This window comes from Prionailurus viverrinus, chromosome A3, assembly GCF_022837055.1.
Source record: "Prionailurus viverrinus isolate Anna chromosome A3, UM_Priviv_1.0, whole genome shotgun sequence".
NCBI classification, from domain to species: domain Eukaryota; kingdom Metazoa; phylum Chordata; class Mammalia; order Carnivora; family Felidae; genus Prionailurus; species Prionailurus viverrinus.
Genome location: NC_062563.1, coordinates 114,058,811 through 114,079,115, shown reverse-complemented (window position 1 = coordinate 114,079,115; position 20,305 = coordinate 114,058,811). Strand labels below are relative to the sequence as shown.

General features: G+C 40.8%; 1 protein-coding gene across 8 annotated transcripts in view; it reads left to right on the top strand.

The window, feature by feature from the left end:
• The window catches only part of LTBP1 (latent transforming growth factor beta binding protein 1), a 410,698-nt gene that overhangs the window by 209,566 nt on the left and 180,827 nt on the right, over positions 1-20,305 (top strand). For all 8 annotated transcript variants that reach the window (XM_047852622.1, XM_047852625.1, XM_047852623.1 and 5 more), the window contains 2 exons: positions 6,391-6,615; positions 8,000-8,274. In XM_047852622.1, the coding sequence (XP_047708578.1) occupies positions 6,391-6,615; positions 8,000-8,274 (500 nt within the window). The remainder of the gene's footprint in view (positions 1-6,390; positions 6,616-7,999; positions 8,275-20,305) is intronic.

Here is a 20,305-nt window from a genome sequence, read left to right as displayed (position 1 = left end):
GAGTCAGTAGAAGTTAGTGGACAGATAACCAAGAACTGGCTGTAGGCAATTTTAGAACACAACAGTTGTAAATCTCTACATTCCGTAAATAAGACCCACAGTTAGATTTTAGTAAATGCCCACTAATCTCTGTGCTTTCTCCCTTGGCTCCTGTGTTGGGCTAGGCCCCCTCAGTTCGCCATCTTTCTGGCGTCAGAAGGATGTGACCAGCATCTTCGCTTTCAGCTCCAGGTTTTGTTTTGTTTGTTTTCGTTTTGTTTTCTAGTGCTGCCTACTGAATTCAAAGGCAAACATTCAAGTTGTTTATTTATATATATAAATAAAACAGTGGACTAGGTTCTTAAAGTGTAGTTTGTAGCATCTAATTATCATCTAATGTTTGTTACCCAAAAGCTTTAAGCAACTACACTGTTCACCCACTTTCTGGAAGTGTAGGCATGTTTGGGGGAAGAAATAAAGTGATAACTTTTACTTTCTAAAAATATTGTGTGTGTGTGTGTGTGTGTGTGTGTGTGTTAAATACTCCAAGGGATAGCAACAAAAATGCTGAAACCCTTTAAGGGAACATTATTCTTCTAATCAGAGACAAGTGGGAAACTTTAAGTAGTTCTTCAAATCAAAGTCATGTGTGTGTCTGTTCTGTGAAATGACAGATGTAGGTTTTTCTTCAGATAGAGGTTTGTTTTCCCTGTCCCGCCTTAGCCGCAATAACTTGAAACGGTCTGTCTGCTGGCACGAGAATCAAGGGGGTGGGTGGAGGCGCCTGGATGTTGCTGCAGGAAAGTCAAGTACATTCCTAGGGCACCTTTTGGGGACAAGCAGCTCAAGTATTTTTATAGTCAACTGAGATAACAGGAAAGAGAGAATATGGCTTTTTTAGTATGCGTCTTGAGAAAACTCATTTGGCGCATATTTGTATACAAATCGTTAATATCTATCCATTGAACTTCCAGCTTGTGGCGCAAAATGTGACTGTTGTGTCATCCCGATTTTTTGAGTACTGCAAGTTGTTTTCTAGACCAGAGGGAATGGTGGAACACACTCAAATACTTGACAAATTTAAAACCTCCAACTTCCTGTTCTTCCAACATGGAGCCTTTGGCTCATTTTGACCTGGTATAGTAGTACTGTGAGATACATTGAGTGGTTGTCATGAAATCACACATTCTGGAGTAACAGGCCGAGGACCCATATACCTCTTTCTTGTTCTTTGCAGTAGGTCCTAGGTGGCCATGTGATGCAGTATCGTGAATTATGGTGATGGCCGGCAAAATGTCAGGCCGCCATGGAGATGGGATTTCTTAGCATTCTGCGTTACGCCTCCTGGTTACACGTTCTAAAATATATGTGCCATAGCTAGACTTACAACCAGCCTTCTCAAGTCAGCCTTAAAGATAACTTACTCTTTTTCCTCTTCATGTGTTGAGATTTTTCTAGAACACTGGCAGCACAGACTGTATATCACTAGATGATTGTTTTGAGAGCGGCGTGAATTTGGAAACAGAAAGAAACCATTCATAGTTAAATCCTGAAGTTGTAGATTGATTTTTAAATTTGTTTTCTTTGACATAAAAGACTATTGAACTATAAAAAGAGTGCCTGCCACAAAGCACTGAATGTGTAGTTACTGAATTGAGGCAAAGAATTTGATATTGTAATTTAGATTTTAGAAAATGCTGGAACAGGCTAATAGATAGTTTACCTCTCAATCATAAATAGTTATAAATAGTGTCCTCTCACTGGTTAGAATAAGTCAGGCAGAAACTTTCCTTTATGAACAGAGAGAGACACACAAGATTACTAGACCTCTATTCTGGATTATTGCTGTATCCCCTTAGACTGGTGCATCCTTGAAACACTTATGTGAAACCTGCCTCAGGGTTTTAAAGGTAGATTTAAACAAAACTAATTAAATTCATATTAGATTTCAAAATCTGTTGATACGAGAAATGTCTCACGGAAGTGAATTGGTTAACGTTTCTTTGAAGAGAAAAGATGGTTACAGACAGAGATGAAGTTATTTTAGTATAGATCCTAGGGAATCTACCTTACATGCTACTATGGGACCAAATAAAGGATCTGCAGACTGAAACTGTGCAAAATGACCTTGATAATCAGTAGGAAAATGACCAGTTCCGTGACCTTTAAATTTTTTTTGTCAAAACATGAAAGCTTCCTCATTGTAAGTTATAAATGTATAGGGGAATGCAAAAAAAGAAGTGCAACTAATGTTAATGCCCTCTAATTTAAAATGTTAGAAACACTAAGAATTAGTGTTTTATTTCTTTGAGTAGAACTTATCAAGAGTAGTTTGAGGGGCGCCTGGGTGGCGCAGTCGGTTAAGCGTCCGACTTCAGCCAGGTCACGATCTCGCGGTCCGTGAGTTCGAGCCCTGCGTCAGGCTCTGGGCTGATGGCTCGGAGCCTGGAGCCTGTTTCTGAGTCTGTGTCACCCTCTCTCTCTGCCCCTCCCCCGTTCATGCTCTGTCTCTCTCTGTCCCAAAAATAAATAAAAACGTTGAAAAAAAAATTAAAAAAAAAAAAGAGTAGTTTGAATAGTTTGCTTCCATCTCGTTGTGTAACTTAACGACGTGGAGTATCTTTTCTCTGCCACAGTGACTTGTCCTGGTCCTTCCTGAGTTTGGATCCACTCCCAACACGTTATCTTTGGTGCTTTCACAGCTGTGAACTGAGCGTTCCTTCCATGTCACTTCCTCTGGGACATCTTCATTTTTTTCCCTCATCACCACTTTCCAATTTCAGTTCCACTGTTACCACTTTTTATTTTTTCATTACACTTTGATTTTGTGTTGGCCCATACCCTCTTTTGATTATGCACTTGTGTAAAAATGTCCTATGAGTTTATTACCCTGAGATGAGGGGGCAACGCACCTCCCTGTTTGCTGTCTGTGCACGAATTGAACAATATATGTGCCGGGACCAGTTGCCGACAGACTTGGAAGAAGCACAACTGATGAGAGCTCGTGCTCCACGAGTGTCATTCACGCAGGAAAAAGCTAGCAGTAGTTTGTGCTTTATGTAATTCAGCATTAATACACTGTGACAACTAAAGTTGGAACTGTGTCATTGGGGAGACTGGTGTTACGTAACTAAACTGTGGCCACTGAGATCCAAGAGTACTGGAACTATGCAAAGTGAAGAGTGCCTTATTCTGGTCAATTGTTTGTAGTACATTTAAATCTTGGCCTGGCTCTCCTTGCCCATTACATGTTGAGCACACCCACTGTAGCCAAGTGTTCTAGAAATTGAAATCAGAAGTGAACTAGGACTAATCAAGTGTTTGACTCAACATGGAGTCAGCTTTGACTTCTCTTCCCTAGCACCTCAGGCACTGGAGAAAGCATATGTCACATTCCATCCAGCATGGGCAGGCCCCGGACACAGTTTCTAGGCAGCTGCATTGGTCATTTTCCTGGCTCTTTCCTTCTTCCTCCGCTGTCTCCTCTCTTCTGCAGCCCGTTTGTCACTTCCTGTGTCCCATCTCCATGCTGTACTGATTTCTCCTTCTATCATTATATTTGTGTATGACTCTGTTCTCATTGCTGTGATCTTAATCTGGGTGTTTGTCAACTTGTATTTCAAGTAGTGTCCTAACTGAATTCCCCACCTTCACTCACTATTCCAACTACTCTCACATGCCATCACAAGAGGAGTCTTCCTGGAACAGTCTTTAAGTCTTCCTGAATTCTCTCCTTAAAGCTTCCGAGCTCCCTTACTGATTGTAGAATAAAACCCACACTTCTTACCAGGAGGACTTTAAGAGCTTGCATTGTCTGACTTGACTCAACCCATTGTATCACTTGACCCCTTGCCTCAGGAACCCAAGGTTTTAACAAGACAGCCATACTCATTATCTCCCAAATATGCCTGCCTCCTTCTTTACACATATTATTTTCCCAAAAGGCACTTCTGTGTTTATGAATCTTGCCCAGTTTCAAAGACTTATCCCAAAGTCCCAAAGACTTATCCCTGTAAAGTCTATTATGACTTTCCCAGAAATGAGTTTTCTCTTCTCTGATATTCCACAGGATTTACATTTTATATTTTCCGATTGTCACTTATATGCTGATCTGTAATGATAGTTACCATGTATTAGCTCCTCAGGTTTTTTTTGTTCTTGAAGGGCAGGGACTGAATCTTCTGTGGCGCCTAGAATGGTATTTGCCAAAGTGGTAGGCATGAATTGTTTCATTGCTTCATCCAGTATTTTATTGATCTCCAGCTTTCTTCTTCTTTTTTTTTAATGTTTGTTTATTTATTTAGAGAGCAGGGGAGGGGCAGAGAGAGAGAGGGAGAGAGAGAATTGCAAGCAGGCTCTACACTCTCAGCACAGAGGTGGACGTGGTTTCAGTCTCACAAACCGTCAGATCATGACCTGAGCCGAAATCAAGAGTTGGATGCTTAATTGACTGAGCCTCCCAGGTGCCTCTCCAGTTTTCTTCCAAAAGCTGAACTACATGCTGGAAGTAAAACATACCAAGAGGAAACCCGTGATCGCAGAACTCTAGTTGAATGAGGCATACAGAAAGATAGTCAGACAACTAACTCATGCAGTAGTAAGCTCAGTGAGCTTACTTGTGATGAGTAGCCAATGAGAACCCATGGAGGTCCAGAGGAGGGGTACCAAACCCAGATGAAGGACAATTGGGAATGCTTTTAGAAGAGGTGAGGGTTAAACAGAGTCTAAAAGATAAATAGGAGTTAGGTAGCTGAGGGGGACAGAAGGGAAAGAGGGTTCAAGCCAAGGACACAGGGTGGATAAAGCACAAGAGGTTCTCTGCAAACTGAAGAAATGAATGAAAGTCAGTGTAGTGGAGTAAAAGAGAATGAGGTGAGATTTATAAGTGATAAAGCTTCACAAGGAACAGAGGTCCTGTGATGAGAGAGAAATGGAGGTACTTGATGAATGTTGACAAGGGAGGAGTTCTAGGCCTGGACGTTTGGATGGGTGAAATGGGGGAGCAGCAGTCTGGTTTCTGTTAAGGACCACTTGGTGAATGGAAGTATTGGGGGAAGGTGAGGAGTTCGATTTTGGACCTTTCCAGTTTGAGTCACGTGTGGAATATCTACACGAAGGTACCTTGTAGTAGACGGTTTGGAACTCAGCAGAAAGCTTTGGTTAGGAAATACCAATTTGTATGACATCACCATCTAACACAGTAAAATCATAGAAACAGCGTGTGTAGAATTAGTAAGGACAAGAGGTTAAGAATAAGCCTTAAAGCATACCAGTACTTAAAAGGCATAGAAATGGAGTCTGCAAAGAATATTTCTGCAATGGTCTGAGAGGAAGGAGCACAAATAGATGAGTGAGATGTGATGGAAACCAAGGGAAAAATGAAATCCATCTATTGGGTTTAGCAACATGGAGCCCGTGAGTGATCTTGGTAAGAGTAGTGTCATGTAGAAGAGAGGTAGGGAGAGGGAAGCACAGCCTGGTCCAAGCTAGATGGTAGTGTGTCAAGGCAGTTCTTTTGAAAGGTTGGTCTTAAAAGAGGAGAAGACTTAAAAGAGAGTAGAAGTGGAGGGAAATGGAGTTGAAGCACTTTTACTGTTCAAGTTGGTAGGAGTCTGATTATGTTAAGAGGCTGATAGGAAGAATTTTAGTTAATTAGGAGGTTGACTAAAAGCTGAATTTAGCCAGAATTTAAAACTCTTCTTAAAATTCTTTACCCCATGTGTCCTTTTATCTTTCTTTATTCTTAATCAGTTAAAGCCCATACTACTAATCACTCTGGTACTTCTCAGTTTCACCGTGGTCTATCCCAAGGAGATTGCATATTCCTATAAAGCAGGATTCAGGCTCTTCTCCTCCCTGATTCTGGGTAGCACTTAGTTCCATGTCTTACGAAGAGAATACCCGTATCAAGAGATGCTTTAAACACTCATTTGTTTCTTTGTTTATTCTTTGAGGAAATAATGTCTGCTATGTGCCAGGAAATATTCTAGGTGCTGAGGATATAAAAATCACTAAGCTAGACAGATCACTTTTTCCCAAGGACTTTATAGTCTATGGAGACAGTTAACAAACAAGTAATACACTACAAAATCAAGGTAATTATAGGATGCAGCAGATACTGAAAAGGACACTGTGATAGATAATAATCCTGAGTGGCTACTTTCAATTCTTTCCCTTGTCAGGGAGAACAACCACAAGCAATTGGAGAGTTAAATGACTTTAGGTGGGAAGAAAAAGATAGTAATAGTCCATTGTTTTCATAGTGTAGTGACTTCTTTGTTGACTGTTACTAAAGTAATCAGGAATATGATGATTATCATGGGCTGTGGGTTTTGGGGATTCTGTTGATTGGTTGTTACTTAGCATTTCAGAAACTACCCACGTCTCCCCATTTTCTCTTTTCCCTTGTAGTAATTTGCCATCTTCCATGTATGAATGGTGGCCAGTGCAGTTCAAGAGACAAATGCCAGTGCCCTCCAAATTTCACAGGGAAGCTTTGTCAGATCCCAGTCCATGGTGCCAGTGTGCCTAAACTTTACCAGCATTCTCAGCAGTCAGGCAAGGCATTGGGAACGCACGTCGTCCACTCTACACATACCTTGCCTCTGACCATGACTAGCCAACAAGGAGTCAAAGGTAAGGTTATTTATTTTCTTTTTGCCCATTCATCAGATGTCTGTTAACTGCCTAACTCATGTGGAAGCACGTATCTGCAGATGGTGGGACTGGTATTGAAACAGAAAGAAGTATGTGATCTGTGGCCTGGGAAATGGTGGCAGGGACAGAATATGGGCTCAGGTATGTGACTGCAGTACTTTCTAGGCCATAGAGATTTAGTATCTAGGAAATAAAGTAAAAAGGAGCCCATCCTTTTATGCTGGCTCTTAGCACCCAGAGCTGTTACATTCATGTTTCTGGCAGGGCCTAGGAAATAGAAAGATGAGCAAGGCAGTGTTCAGACTCATATAGGACTAATGAGCTAGTGGATTGCCTAGTACCTGTTGGTGAGTATTGAGTTTATTTTGTAGTTGAAGAGCACTCGATTTTAGTTATAAACAATCAGTTAACCTCACTGGGCTTCAATTTATTCATCTGTAGAGGAAGGTAAAGTAGGTCACTTGGAGCTTAGAAATTCTATGACTAACTCATTCTTTCAAACCTGGCATCTCTTACACATGAACAATTTTTGAAAAGGGGTCAGAGAAGTGTTAAGGCCTTTAGTCTTTAAAACTTGAATGTTAGTTAGCATCAGAAGATGAAATTTTATTTGGAAGTTGCAGAAAGTAAATACAGATATAAAATATCACGTGTAAGTAGTTTCCATAGTTCAGGAGTCCCACAGGTATGGACATGCCATGACATTCAGGATAAGGGAATTATGCCTTGTGGAACTGTATTTCTTCTTTTGACATAGAAAGGTAAATCTTACAAGTTTGGCAATAGAAACATTGAGAAATGCAAAAGTAAACTCTTGAGCCTTTACTACTGTCCTTTGATAAAGTGTACCCACCTGTGACCACAGGCAGCATGAAGTTTATTTATTTTGAGATGGAGCGAGAGAGCGCGCATGCGTGTGCGTGCACAAGCAGGGGAGGGGCAGAGAGGAGAGACAGAATCCCACTAGGCTCTGTGCCATCAGCGCAGAGCCCGATGTAGAGCTCAAACACATGAACATCGAGATCATGACCTGAGCTGAGATCAAGAGTTAGATGCCTAACCGACTGAGCCACGCAGCGCCCCGCCCCCCCCCCCCCCCCAGAATATTCTTGTCTCATGAATGTGTTACTGTGAAAGGTTTTAATGTCTCTTTATACATCCAGTTTTACTCTTTAAAAGACACAAATCCAGGTTTAATTTGTGTTTTGAGTGTACCCTTTTATTCTCCAGAATTGATGGCTGTGCAGCAAAAATACATACACACTAGGTGTACTATAAAGTTTATGTGGGTGTCTGTATTTGCCCTCATGCTGACTCACTTGTTAATTATTCACGACTAAAATTTTCTCCTAATCTCTTTTAGTGAAATTTCCTCCCAACATAGTCAATATCCATGTGAAACACCCTCCGGAGGCTTCAGTTCAGATACATCAGGTTTCAAGAATTGATGGCCCAACAGGCCAGAAGACAAAAGAAGCTCAAGCGGGCCAATCCCAAATCTCTTACCAAGGGCTTCCTGTCCAGAAGACCCAGACCGTACATTCCACGTACTCTCACCAGCAGGTCATTCCCCACGTCTACCCTGTAGCTGCTAAGACGCAGCTTGGCCGGTGCTTCCAGGAAACCATTGGGTCACAGGTAAGCAACATTGCCCCGCCCATTTGGGTAATGCATTGTAGATATGGCATTTTAATAGGAAAGCCAGACTTGGCAAAATGGTTTTCAATAGATGGGGTTGACAAACTGACCCCTGGGCCCATTTTTTGTAAATACAGGTTTATTGGAACATAGCCACATCCATTCATTTACATACTGTCTGTCCTTCCATGCTGTTGGCAACAGTTACGTAGTGTTGGTGAGATCATGGGGTCCCCAAATCCTGAAATAATGCCTGTAAACCTCTTGACAGAAAAAGTTTGCTGAACTCAGTCTATAATATTAAGTAGTGATCTTCCAGAAATGCTTCCAAAAGTCCATGATTGCCTGTTTATATATTTTTTCACTTAAGGTGATCTGTGAATAAAATAAGTCAGGCATGAGATATGGTATGTGAGATGTATTCTGCAAAGATGTTTGAAAACATTTATGCCTTTTTGCAACAGTTTGTAGGTTGTAGGTACAGAGGAATTTTTACCCCTTTGTGCAGTGATAACTTGGCATCTTCTTTCTGCTAATAAAAATTCGTAACTACCATGGCACTGCAGGAATTGTTTGACGTGCATTTTAATATTGAATTTGCACGCCACTTTAGGGATATATGTATATCATAAAGTGAGAGAAAGGCTGAGTTTTCTTTAAAACTCACTGTTGAATATACATAGCAAAGACAATATAAATATATTGGTTCTTCTACCCCAACCATGTTGTGCTACTTGCTTTGGGATCACATGATAATGTTGTGGCTTTTTCCTGTGGTTCTGCTCTTGTCATTTCATATGGTTTGGATCCCCCATGAGAAGAGTCGGTGAGATAAATGTATTATTATTCCTCTGTTGTTACCTGATTATTAGAAAATTAGTGTGTGTGTGAAGTATTTGTAGGTAATAGAGTCCATTGTTACTGCTTTAGAAACCTAGAAAATGCTTTTTAGGTACTAGACAAGTGTATGGTAGGGTTGTAATCTTTCTTCTGGGGCAGTAAAACAAAATTGGTTTATAGACCCAGCTAGAAAAGAGAACCCATGTGAATAGAGTTAAAGGTCTTGGCTAGGGCTATGGCCCCAGCAGTAGGTGCTAGGAGACCAGCTTCCTTATCTGTAAGGTAGAGATAAGAATATGGGGGTTTGTCAAGATGAGACATGTAATGTGTCTGCTTTGCAAATGTTGTAGAACTCTGCAAATATTAGCTCAGAAGGTACTTATCTATCCAGATAGTCAACCTTAAAAATAGAGTAGGTGATTGCTTATGTCCTGTTATTTTAGTAAAGCAAGGAAGGCTTGATCCCCCAAACACCACCTTTGTTGTCTGCCTACAGATACCTGAAATGCTCACTGAAGGGAACCTTTTCATTCCTCAGTTGAAGACCAGGTTTAAGCAAATGCTTCTTGGAGAAGGAACATCATCAATTTAAATGTAGCTTAGAAGTAAAGACTGGATTTTGTGCTAAGGTCAGGTTTTGGTAGGGATAGTGGGGCTGAAGATAAACTTCATACTTCACAATGTTGCCCCAGAGTAGCCTTGGAGAGAGAGGGTGATATTGGTGCCATTTGCATTGTTCAGCCATTCCAGCTTAGATTGGTCATGAGAAAGGAAAAGGCAGGTCCTTTTAAAACTCTGTGCCCAGTATCTTTCTCCCTAATTTCCAAGTTGGACACAGAGCCTAAAAAGCAAGAAAATGAGGTATTAACAAACTTACCAGTTTTGTATAATAGTAGGCTGAGGATTGCGAACTTAGAAAGGATAAAAACAAACTATTTACTTTCAAGCGTAAGCTGGACAGTACAGTCAAAGCGAGCTGGATAATTGGTAGAGTTCCCCAAATAATTCAAACTCCGTGGAATACTTTTGCCTTATCTGGATACTCTTCTGACTTCTGGTCAGAATGATCCAGACAATGATCTCAGTTCTTAATTTATTTTGCATGTGTAGTCACTAATACCCAGCTTCAAAATAAGACCTGTTTTCAAGAAAACACTCTTACTGTTACTGAGAAATGTTGCTGCGTGCCTATGATTGTCCAGTAATTCGTGTAGTTAGGATGATCGAGACATTAAAAAATACATTTCTGGCAAATAGTCAATAGTATGTAAGACGTGTCCCTACAGAGGTGCTGGAAAATATGTGTGCTTTCTAGCTATAGTTAGTTTGCAAACAAAGCTCCACGAGGTGGTGTAGGTAGATTTTTGAATGAATTGCAGAAACAACTGTGTAAATGCTCCTTTGGTGTGCATTGCGTTGCTTAGTGGGAACACTCTCATTAGCTGCAGATTTTGGCTCTTGAGACTTCGAATGCCTTAGAGTTATCAGTAACTGTGTTTATGTGTTACCATGAGAGGTCACATACGAAACAAATTTGGCAGAAACTGCCTTTGTGTCTATGGCACATTCTAATAGTTAGTAAACTTGGGGTTGAAAGTTGAACATGAGCTATGATCATGTATTTAAGTTCAGAGCATCTTTGTATAGTGGAATGTCAGGAATTACTTCAGTGGTAGAGGAAAATGCATGATTGGTTAGGAAGGCAAGCCCCCACAGAAGTGGGGGAGAAGAATTAAAGGAAAGAGAACATGGCAAGAAATGGAGAAGGGAGTGTTAGGAAAGACCAGAGAAGTGAAATAGCTTGGGATTCCTGGCATGCATTTGTACAGATAACAAGCCCCTTACACCTGAGGCATAGTGTGATATAAATGACTTAGTATCAAGCTAACACTTTCATGAAGCCCCCCTTCACCATGCAGTCAAATTCAGAATTGTTTCAAGTGGGACAACCGACATTATGTGCCTCCTGATGTGACACAGTATGGAGTTTCCACATCATCCTTCAAGTATTCTTGCCAAAAATATTTAACCTGAATCTAATAAAGCCTTTACACCTAACCTATCTAGCTCATAGGCAAAGGAGAAACTAAAAACATCACACACATATCTCCTCCAGCAGACAGATTCATAATGTAGGATATTATAACCTGGCTTCTTCAAAGAAAAAATCTTCTCATGAGGGAAAACAAGAAAAGCAGAGTGACTTTTCTAGAAAGAGACCAATGAGACCCAATGACAAATGTAACATATGAACCTTAATCAACTCTTAGAAATACACACACACACACATACACACAACACCCGGCTCCAAAGGATATTGGAGAAATCTAAATAGGGTTGGATATTAGATGATATTCTGGAATTACTATTATTTAGGTAGGATAATGATGTGGGGGTTATGTAGGACCATTCCTTATTCTTGAGAGATGAATGTTAAAAGTTTTAGGGGTAAAACGCCATGATGGTTATGGTTTATTTTCAAATGCATTTCATACACAAATAAGACAAAATGGTAATAGTTGTTGACCCTGAGAGGTAGGTATTCAAGTGACTGTCTCAGAATATGTGAAAGTTTCTTGAGGAAAAGAAACAAAAATGATAACTTTCTAGACTTAGAATAATCAAATTTTAAGTTGAACTCGAAAGCTGTAACTTTGATACATTTTATGAATTTTTAGAGAGTAATTTTAAAAGTTTCAACTTAGGAAAGGATGGGGTGGGTGGATGTGGGGATGGTAGACATGAGGAGGCCACGGAAGAGACGTTGGCTTCGGTCCATTTGTGAATTGACCAGGGTCCAATCTAAGAAGTTAACTTGAAAATAAAGATGAATTCCTGAGCTTTTGTAAAGAATCAAGCATCAGGATTTGATTATTGGCTGTTGTGGGGGATTAAAAAAAAAAAAAAAAGAATGTGATAAGTTGGACCGTTCTGAACTTCCTTGCTTCAGAAATCAGATAAATGCTCACAATGATTGATTAACCCTGGGGGAGGGTTGTAAGATGAAGATGAGTAGCTACATCTTTGTTTTAAGCAGCCCCATCCTTGACTGACATCAAGAGTGGTGCGTTCTTGAGTATCAGTCAGGAAGTCTAATGCTGTTTCAGAGATGGAGCGAGAACAGATGAGTGGAGAAGATTCATTGAGCAGCAAATAGCTCTAGTGGTGATAAATTCGTGAGAACAGGGGACATTTCTTTGGCTTGTATTATGAAGAGAAAAGAGCAGGAATAATGGGATTGGGAATTTATAATGTCACACACTTGACAGAGTGTGACAAGATATGGGGGTGGGTAGAGCTGGGGGAGGAATCAGGCCTATCGTTTTACTGTTGGAGAAAGTGATGTTCCATCTTTTAAGTCCTAAAAATAATTTCTTCTTTAGATCACGTAGAGTATTGATTTCTGTGTGAATCGAGCTGGATACAGGCATTGCTAAATTCATATTCAAGTATTAAAAGAGTAGAAATTAATAGAATGCATGGTGTGGCTAAGAGGATGGATTTCTTGAATGTAAATCGAATCTGAAGCAGTTAACAAGTCATAATTTTGGCAGTTATCTCTCTGTGCTACCTGAAGTAGATGTGGGGGGTGGTTCTCTGTATGTATTTGAAAACATTTTGGAAAGTCTACTCACTGTATAGATGAAGTTAGAATTACAATTTCCGATGGTTAAAATTACCAACTATTTTTAGGAAAATCTTGTGTTATTTCACATGCTGGAAATGTGAACATTTCCGTGCTGGTTTTCATCTCTAAGGAGAGGCCAAATTTCAGAAAATACCCCCTCAATTTCTTTTTGCATCACAGGGACATTGAATATGTATACTTTTTCTGTTGTACAAGGGTTTCCTTTGTTTTAAGTTGGTTCTCTTAATAGTGACCCAAATTTGAAACTTACTTGGCATTTGAGTGTCTGTTTTACGCAGGTTTTATTTGTTGCCCAGTTGCTGGCAACAAACATTTGCAGTGACCTAATGATGCCAGAAGGTATGAAAAGACCCTGTCTGAGAAGTGTTTAGAATCACGAGGTAGGGCTTGGGGTCCAATGTCCATGCTTGGGTCTGCCTTTGCCTGGTTGTGCAATCATGTGCTGTTTTAAATGTGGGAACATGCCCCTTAATTAGACACAGACGTACAAGACGAGACAAAAAATCCAAATTCTTCAAGACCTTCCTTTTGCACATGCCAAAAGAACAGAAAATTCCGCATATAAACACCTGAGTTAACGAAGAACAGAAATACTGGAAAACCTGAAGTAGGTCTAAACAGAAAAGATATTTTTAGTACAGTGCTTTAGCACAGATAAAGATGCTCAAGCAACACCCAAACCTGCTTGCAACCATAAAATGCCCGTAACAGTTAAAAAAACAAAACAAAACCGTAAGAAACAAACTCTGCATTTTCGTTTAAATTCTCTAATATGTATTCACTACAAAAAAAAAAAAATAATCCTTATGTGGATTAAGGAGAGAAGAGAGCAGTACTTGTGAAATCCTGAAATTACTAGAAAAGCCTTTATTTCCTTTCCTTCCCGGTCATACAAATAAGAAGAGCAGGAGCAAAACTGAGTTAAGATGACTTGAGAATTATTTGGGGGTCCTCCTAGAGGTTCTAGAGGTTGTTCCAACAGTTCTCTTTAGACAGGAAAAATGGAAACCGGATGGGCCATTGGAGAAAAAGTTTATATAATTGGAGATAGGTCTCTTTTGGCAGATAAATTCCATAACATCCTCAGGCTCTAAATCTTAGTCCTAACACACACACACACACACACACACACACACACACACACACACACAATTTTTGAAGGGCCAAACAAATGGACTTGACTTTTGTTTAAAAAAACTTTTTTTAAAGTAACCATCATGGAGAAATTAACAAGAAACTGTGATCTCATCAAAGTGGGAACTCTCCTAATTACATGGCTGAAAGTACTTTTTATCTTTCTTTCTTTTTTTTTTTTTTTAATTTATTTATTTCTTTTGAGAGTGAGAGACAGCGCCAGTGGAGAGAGGGGCAGAGACAGTGAGAGGGAGGGAGGATAAGAATCCCAAGCAGGCTCTGGTTCCATGCTGTCAGCGCAGAGCCCAGTCCCTGGCTCACTCGATCTCACCAACCGTGAGAACATGACCTGAGCCATAATCGAGAGTCAGGGGCTTAACTGACTGAGCCACCCAGGTGCCCCTGAAAGTACTTTTTTTAAAAAGTCTCGGGGCACCTGGGCGGCTCAGTCGGTTAAGCATCCAACTTCGGCCGAGGTCATGTTCTGGCAGTTCGTGAGTTCAAGTTCTGCGTCTAGCTCTGTGCTGATAGCTTGGAGCCTAGAACCTGCTTTGGATTCTGTATCTCCCTCTCTATCTCCTCCTCCCCTGTTCATGCTCTCTCTCTCTCTCTCTTGCAAAAATAAATATTAAAAAAAATTTTTTTTAAAGGCTCAATTTTCTGTGACAGGACTTTGAAGAAGAATATTTCTTGGTTTCTACCACACAACAGCCAGTGAGAAAGTAGGGAAGCAGATGCTTGGCCTGTCAGTTCCACAAGGCAGAAAAGATACATATGGATAGATACTGATGTGGATTGATACTACAGACAGACTGTAGACTTTGCAAATCTGTTCACAGTGAGGATGAGAATTCAGGGCTCAATTAAAGGAGCTGGGAGACTATGTTCTGCTTAGAAACCTATTCTTTAATTTCTACAAAGTCCCCTCTGCTGTGACCTAAGAGCATTGCGAGGATGAGGCCTAAAAGTAGGGTAAAAGACGTGGTTTAGGATATTCTGACAGGGGTGATGCTAGAGTCATTGTGACACTCTTCACATTGGCTATTTCCCTAAACTGAGTCTACAAGCTACATAAATCGATGAGACTTCTAAAGAAGGAATAACTAGGAGCGCCTGGTTGGCTCAGTAGGTTGAATGTCTGACTTCAGCTCAGGTCATGATCTCCTGGCTTGTTGAGTTCGAGCCCCATCTCAGGCTCTTGGCTGACAGTGCAGAGCCTGCTTCAGATCCTCTGTCCCCCTGTCTCTCTGCTTCTCTCTCTCTCTCTCTCTCTCTCTCTCTCTCTCTCAAAAAATAAGTAAAACGTTTAAGAAGGAATAACTGTAAGACATTTTACCAAAGACGCTTGGCCTGTCACTTACATATCATCCCTTATGTGGGAAGGAGAACTGGGTCAGCATTGGGTACAGGTGTGTATGTGGCCCTCACCCCTTACCCATTTCCCCAGCCACATGCTTTTGGGGTGAACTTGGCCTTCATCTTCTTGCAGAAGTGCTGCGGGGCAGTGAGTGGGAAAGGCAGGGCCAGGGCTACCAGACATCTGCCTTCTCTGTGAGCAGAGAGCCCCAATGGGGTATGCTGATTGCATTTACTGAAGTTTGGCCTCCTTCAGGTGGAATAAACCATTAACACCAGGCACTTCCTATGACATCTGGGTTTTTCTTCAGTGTCCCACTCAAATACTCCTTTGACATAATCTAAGAAATATTTAATTGAGTGTTAGTGAGTCTGGTTGTCTCCAGTGGCTCTAAAATGGCCACCCTTGCCAAACCTTACCTGTGTCAACTGCGGAGGTATCACCGAAGGTGTCACACACGTGTCAGCGATGGGTGCCTGGAGCTCTCCAGTGTTGGCTGGTCTGGTTCCAGCAGCCTTTGCCAGACAGACTTCGTTCAGGGCCTCTCTTCCTTCGAGTTTAAAAGATCAGTAAAGACCCAAAGGGAGAAGGAGCTGTATGTGAAAGAGAATGTCTGCATGTCTCTGGGCTTCTGCCAGTGGCCAGGGAAACTGCTAGCTTTACTTGGGGAATGTGGGACTAAGACATTAGGATAATCAAAATATAGATCCTTAGAACTGAGGTAGGCCACTCAAGAGAATGGATGATGACCTAGACGCATTACCCTTCCTACTGCCTGATACCGGTCTTTACCTAGGCCAATGTCTGCACCTATGCACGTCAGCTTTAGCTGTTCCCTCACCCTAATCTCTTTAATAGCCAAGTTTATGCTTTCTTGGTCCTCCTCAAGCACCTCCTCTCAGATGTTTTTCATTTTATTGGCAGTGACAGTGCCTTTATCATGACTGGAAATATCAAATTTCCATGTTTTATGCCTCTAGGGCTCACTCAAATAATACCCCTATTAATAATTAGATTCCTGTTTTTGCTGAGGAACAGGCCTTGAGATTAATTATAGGGCAGTTTGGAGTGGAAGCATGTTATGTCACTTCTGAATTTGGCAAAGTGATACGATTTTGTGGTCATTCCATTTGAAGATGACAATATGCCGGAAGTAGTTTTAAGAGCCCAAGGTTTGGAGCTCCTCGGTGGCTCAGTTGGTTAAGCGTCTGACTTTGGTTCAGGTCATGGTCGCACAGTTCATGGGTTTGAGCCCCATGTCAAGCTCTCTGCTGTCAGCAGGGAGCCCACTTCAAATCTTCTGTCCCTCTCTCTCTGCCCCTCCCCCACTTACACTCACTGTCTCTCTCAAAAATAAATAAATTAAAAAGCCCAAGGTTTGAATTGATGTTTGACTTAGGCTCTATACATTACAAAAATGTTTAAAGACTCAGCTGGTATTCTTGGGTCTGTTGTTTCTTGGCCTTGCCAACATGGTCCCTTAGAATTGAGATTTGCTAAAACAAAGTAGAATTATTCTGGTTTACTTAAACACACACACACACACACGTACAGAAAAACCAAAATAAACCCCAGTCCTCTGGAATCTGACCCATAAATTTGTGGAGAAAAATCAACACTGCCCTATGTTGAGAGATGACAATGACTCTATCGCCCTGCCCTGCCCCTTCTCCCACATTGAGGACAGTACAGGTTTCTTTTTCTTTCTCATCCTTCCATTTTTTCTTTCTCCTCTTGTCTTCTTTTGTGAATCAAAAAATTTACATATCAATGTATCAAATGGAATATTCTTTTCAGTGAGGCCCTTTTATGAGACTGTGCATTTATTCTAGCAATGGCTGTTGGGCCAACAGATTGGAAATTTCCGTTTCGAAGGGATTTTTCAGAACTAGTTAATGGAGCTGCATGAGAAAATTAGTCTGTCTGTGATCTTGTGCAGCTCCCTCATTTGCTATATTCTCAGTGGCTTGAAGGCTTCCAGGGGTCAGTTCAGCCTCCAGAAAGCAAGGATTTGTACCATTGGATATTTGAAGTAGCATGTCTTCAACCCTGAAGAGAATTCTGAAATCCACGCAGAGGAGTTCTAAATATTTTGAACAAAAACAGCAATGCTTTCAAGATGACACTTTGAAGAGGTCTGGTTTAGAATGTGCAGGCCTTAATGGAGCTGTTAAGAAAATGGTTTGAACATTCTGTGGCTTAGGGGCAGGCATCCTGGTAAGATGCTGTGTTTTTATAAAATTGATAGCTGATAGAGAACACTGACATTTATGACCTTACTTGACCTTTAAAATAGGGAAAAGTTGGTATTCTTGTCTCGCATTTACTTATGTGAAGCCTGAGACTCAGAGATGGAGGTGATGTTTCCATGTCCATAATCTTTTTCCGTTTTTGCAAGCTCCCTGTGTCTCCGGCCCTCAGTTTTTGTTGTTGTTGTTGTTGTTTTTTGTTGTTGTTGTTGTTGTTTTTTGGGGGTTTTTTTTGGTGTGTGTTTTTTTTTCATTTTTCAAATAACTGGTTTGCCTGAGAAGACTACCAAGGCCACTTTTAGCCCTGCAGTCCTCTGACTGGTAAGTTTGACATCTTTCTTCTTTTCCATCTTATGTGCCACCAATAGTTACATATGCACAGGGCCTATGGACAGAGCAAACTGCACAAAAATGAGATACGTCAAGACCTACTAGGGACGCTTGGGTGGCTCAGTCGGTTAAGTGTCTGACTCTTGATTTCATCTCAGGTCGTGATCTCACGGTTCATGATTTCAAGCCCCATATTGGGCTCTGAGCTGACAATCCCTGCTTGGGATTCTCTGTCTCTCCCTCTCTGCCCCTCCCCTGCTTGCCCTCTCGTGCTCTCTAAATAAAGAAACTTAAAAAAAAAAGGACATACAGTGATTTCTCAAATCCAGCCTGTATTGGTACCTACAAAAAGTCTTCTGAAGTCCTTCACCCACATGTACTGTGTTCTGTCCGAACTCTACTTACTGCATTTGGAATCCAGTCAGACCATTTTGAATTTAATTATCTCAAAATTGTTGATTATGAACCTCTTTTCCCCACAAGGCTATGCTTTTCATGAGGGCAGGGCCATTTAGGAATTGAGCTCAGTGCTGGCGGCAGAATAGATTGTGCTGTAGTAATAAATTAACATGACAAAAGCTTGCATTTTGCTTGTGCTAGGTGTGTAAGGGGTAAGCCAGGTGCTCTGTGCCATCGCTGTCTGTCAGGCTGATGGGTTTCCACTGTGTTAAGACTGTGCTATCCAGAATATGTGGCCTCTTTAATTCCTATAGCAGGGGGAGAGAGGTGCTGCAAGGGACATTGCTTTTCCCACAACCCTTGTTCAGAGTGAGTCACTTGGCCCCGCCTGTCAGGGCTATGGACTCCATCGTGGCCCTCCCAAAACTTACGTTGAAACCTTAATCTCCAGTGTGACTATATATGGAGATAGAGTCAATAAGGAGGTAATTAAGATGAAATGAGTTTGTAAGGGTGGGGCCTTGATGTGATAGGATTTGTGTCCGTCTAAGAAGTGACCCCTGAGAGCTCACTCTCTCTGCCCTGTGTGGACACAGCAAGATGGCAGCGTCCTGCAATCCAGGAAGAAAGACCTCACTAGAGCTGACTGTGATGATGCTCTGATCTTGCATTTTAAGCAGAACGGAGAGAAAATGGATGTCTGTTCTTCAAGCCCCCCGGTCTGTGATATTTTGTTACAGTAGTCGGAGCTGACCGATGCAGTTAGGAAGCTGGCACATGCCGGGAAGCTGGGACAAGTGGTTCTTTGGTGAGCAGTGAATGTTCCTGCCACAAGTGGCAGAGTGTGGTCAAGACAGACCTGGTTTCCTGCTCCCGGGGAACTCAAGAAACCTATTAATATGATTTGTGGCGTTCAGTTTTTCTACACTATTTGCAACCAAACCACAGGTAATTATTAGTTTTGAGTTCTGTGTACTTGGATAAAACACAGAAAAACTGAAAGCTTAACCAGATGAGGCACGTGTTGCAATTTACACAGCGGTATGAGGCCTGAAATGTTTTTTGTTCCTTGCAGTATCTCTACATAGAAAAAAAAAAAAAGAAAAGAAAAGAAACTGAGAAGCACCGGAGCTTAATATAGAAAATTTCCTTCAATACAGTTGTAGAAATAAGCATTGGGGAAAGAAGCCTTTATGTTCATCATTTTGGGAGTGATCCAGTTGCCATAGTAATAACAACCCTGCCTGTATGCCCATCTTGATTTCCTCCTGAGCATGAGTCTGTCTTTTTAGTCACATCCTCGGTAATGGAACTTTGAATAAATTTCATGTTCTCACCATCTAATGCTAGGATTTATGATGTGATTTGTGTTGTTTTGCTGTAAGGACAGGGTAACGGGAATTATGATGTCAGAATATAATCATGACAATACTTATTCTTTTTACGGTGTAAAAATAGCAACACACATATATCACAACTGATGAAATGCTTATTAAATCATTGTAGAGATGGAGAAAATAGCCCAAATTTAATTGTTTCTTTAGAAAAGATGTCAAGTAGAATCGTAAGTTTCATGCTTAAGAATTTTTTTTTTCCCTTTGTATGTTACTTTTTAAAACCATTTTTGCCTTAGCGTAACTTTTAAAATATCGTTTCATAAACTAAAGTAGTTGTCTGGAATTCCTTGAAGCCTATGGTTTGGCTTCAGCGGGCTTTAAACAAATACACTGTCAGAAATCAACGTGGATACATTTCCAGCAGTTAATGCCCTAGTCATAGTAGATATTTTGTAAAATCAATAGCCTGAAATATCAGAGGATTATGGTTGTATCAGATACCCCAAATGCCTAACATTGTTTTAATTACTCTAATAAAAGAAAGCTGGGTGGATTAAAAAAAAAAAAAGCAAAAAAAAACCTTGCTTATAAAGAATGTTCTGCTCAAGCCAAAGCAAATTTTTTACAAGTTCTTTAAAAAATCTGGAAGTATTTAAGCGCTTTCCTCTTCTTATGAGACAATGCCTGTTACCCCGCCAGTGCTGTGTCGTACAATATTCCCCTTTATGACAACAGG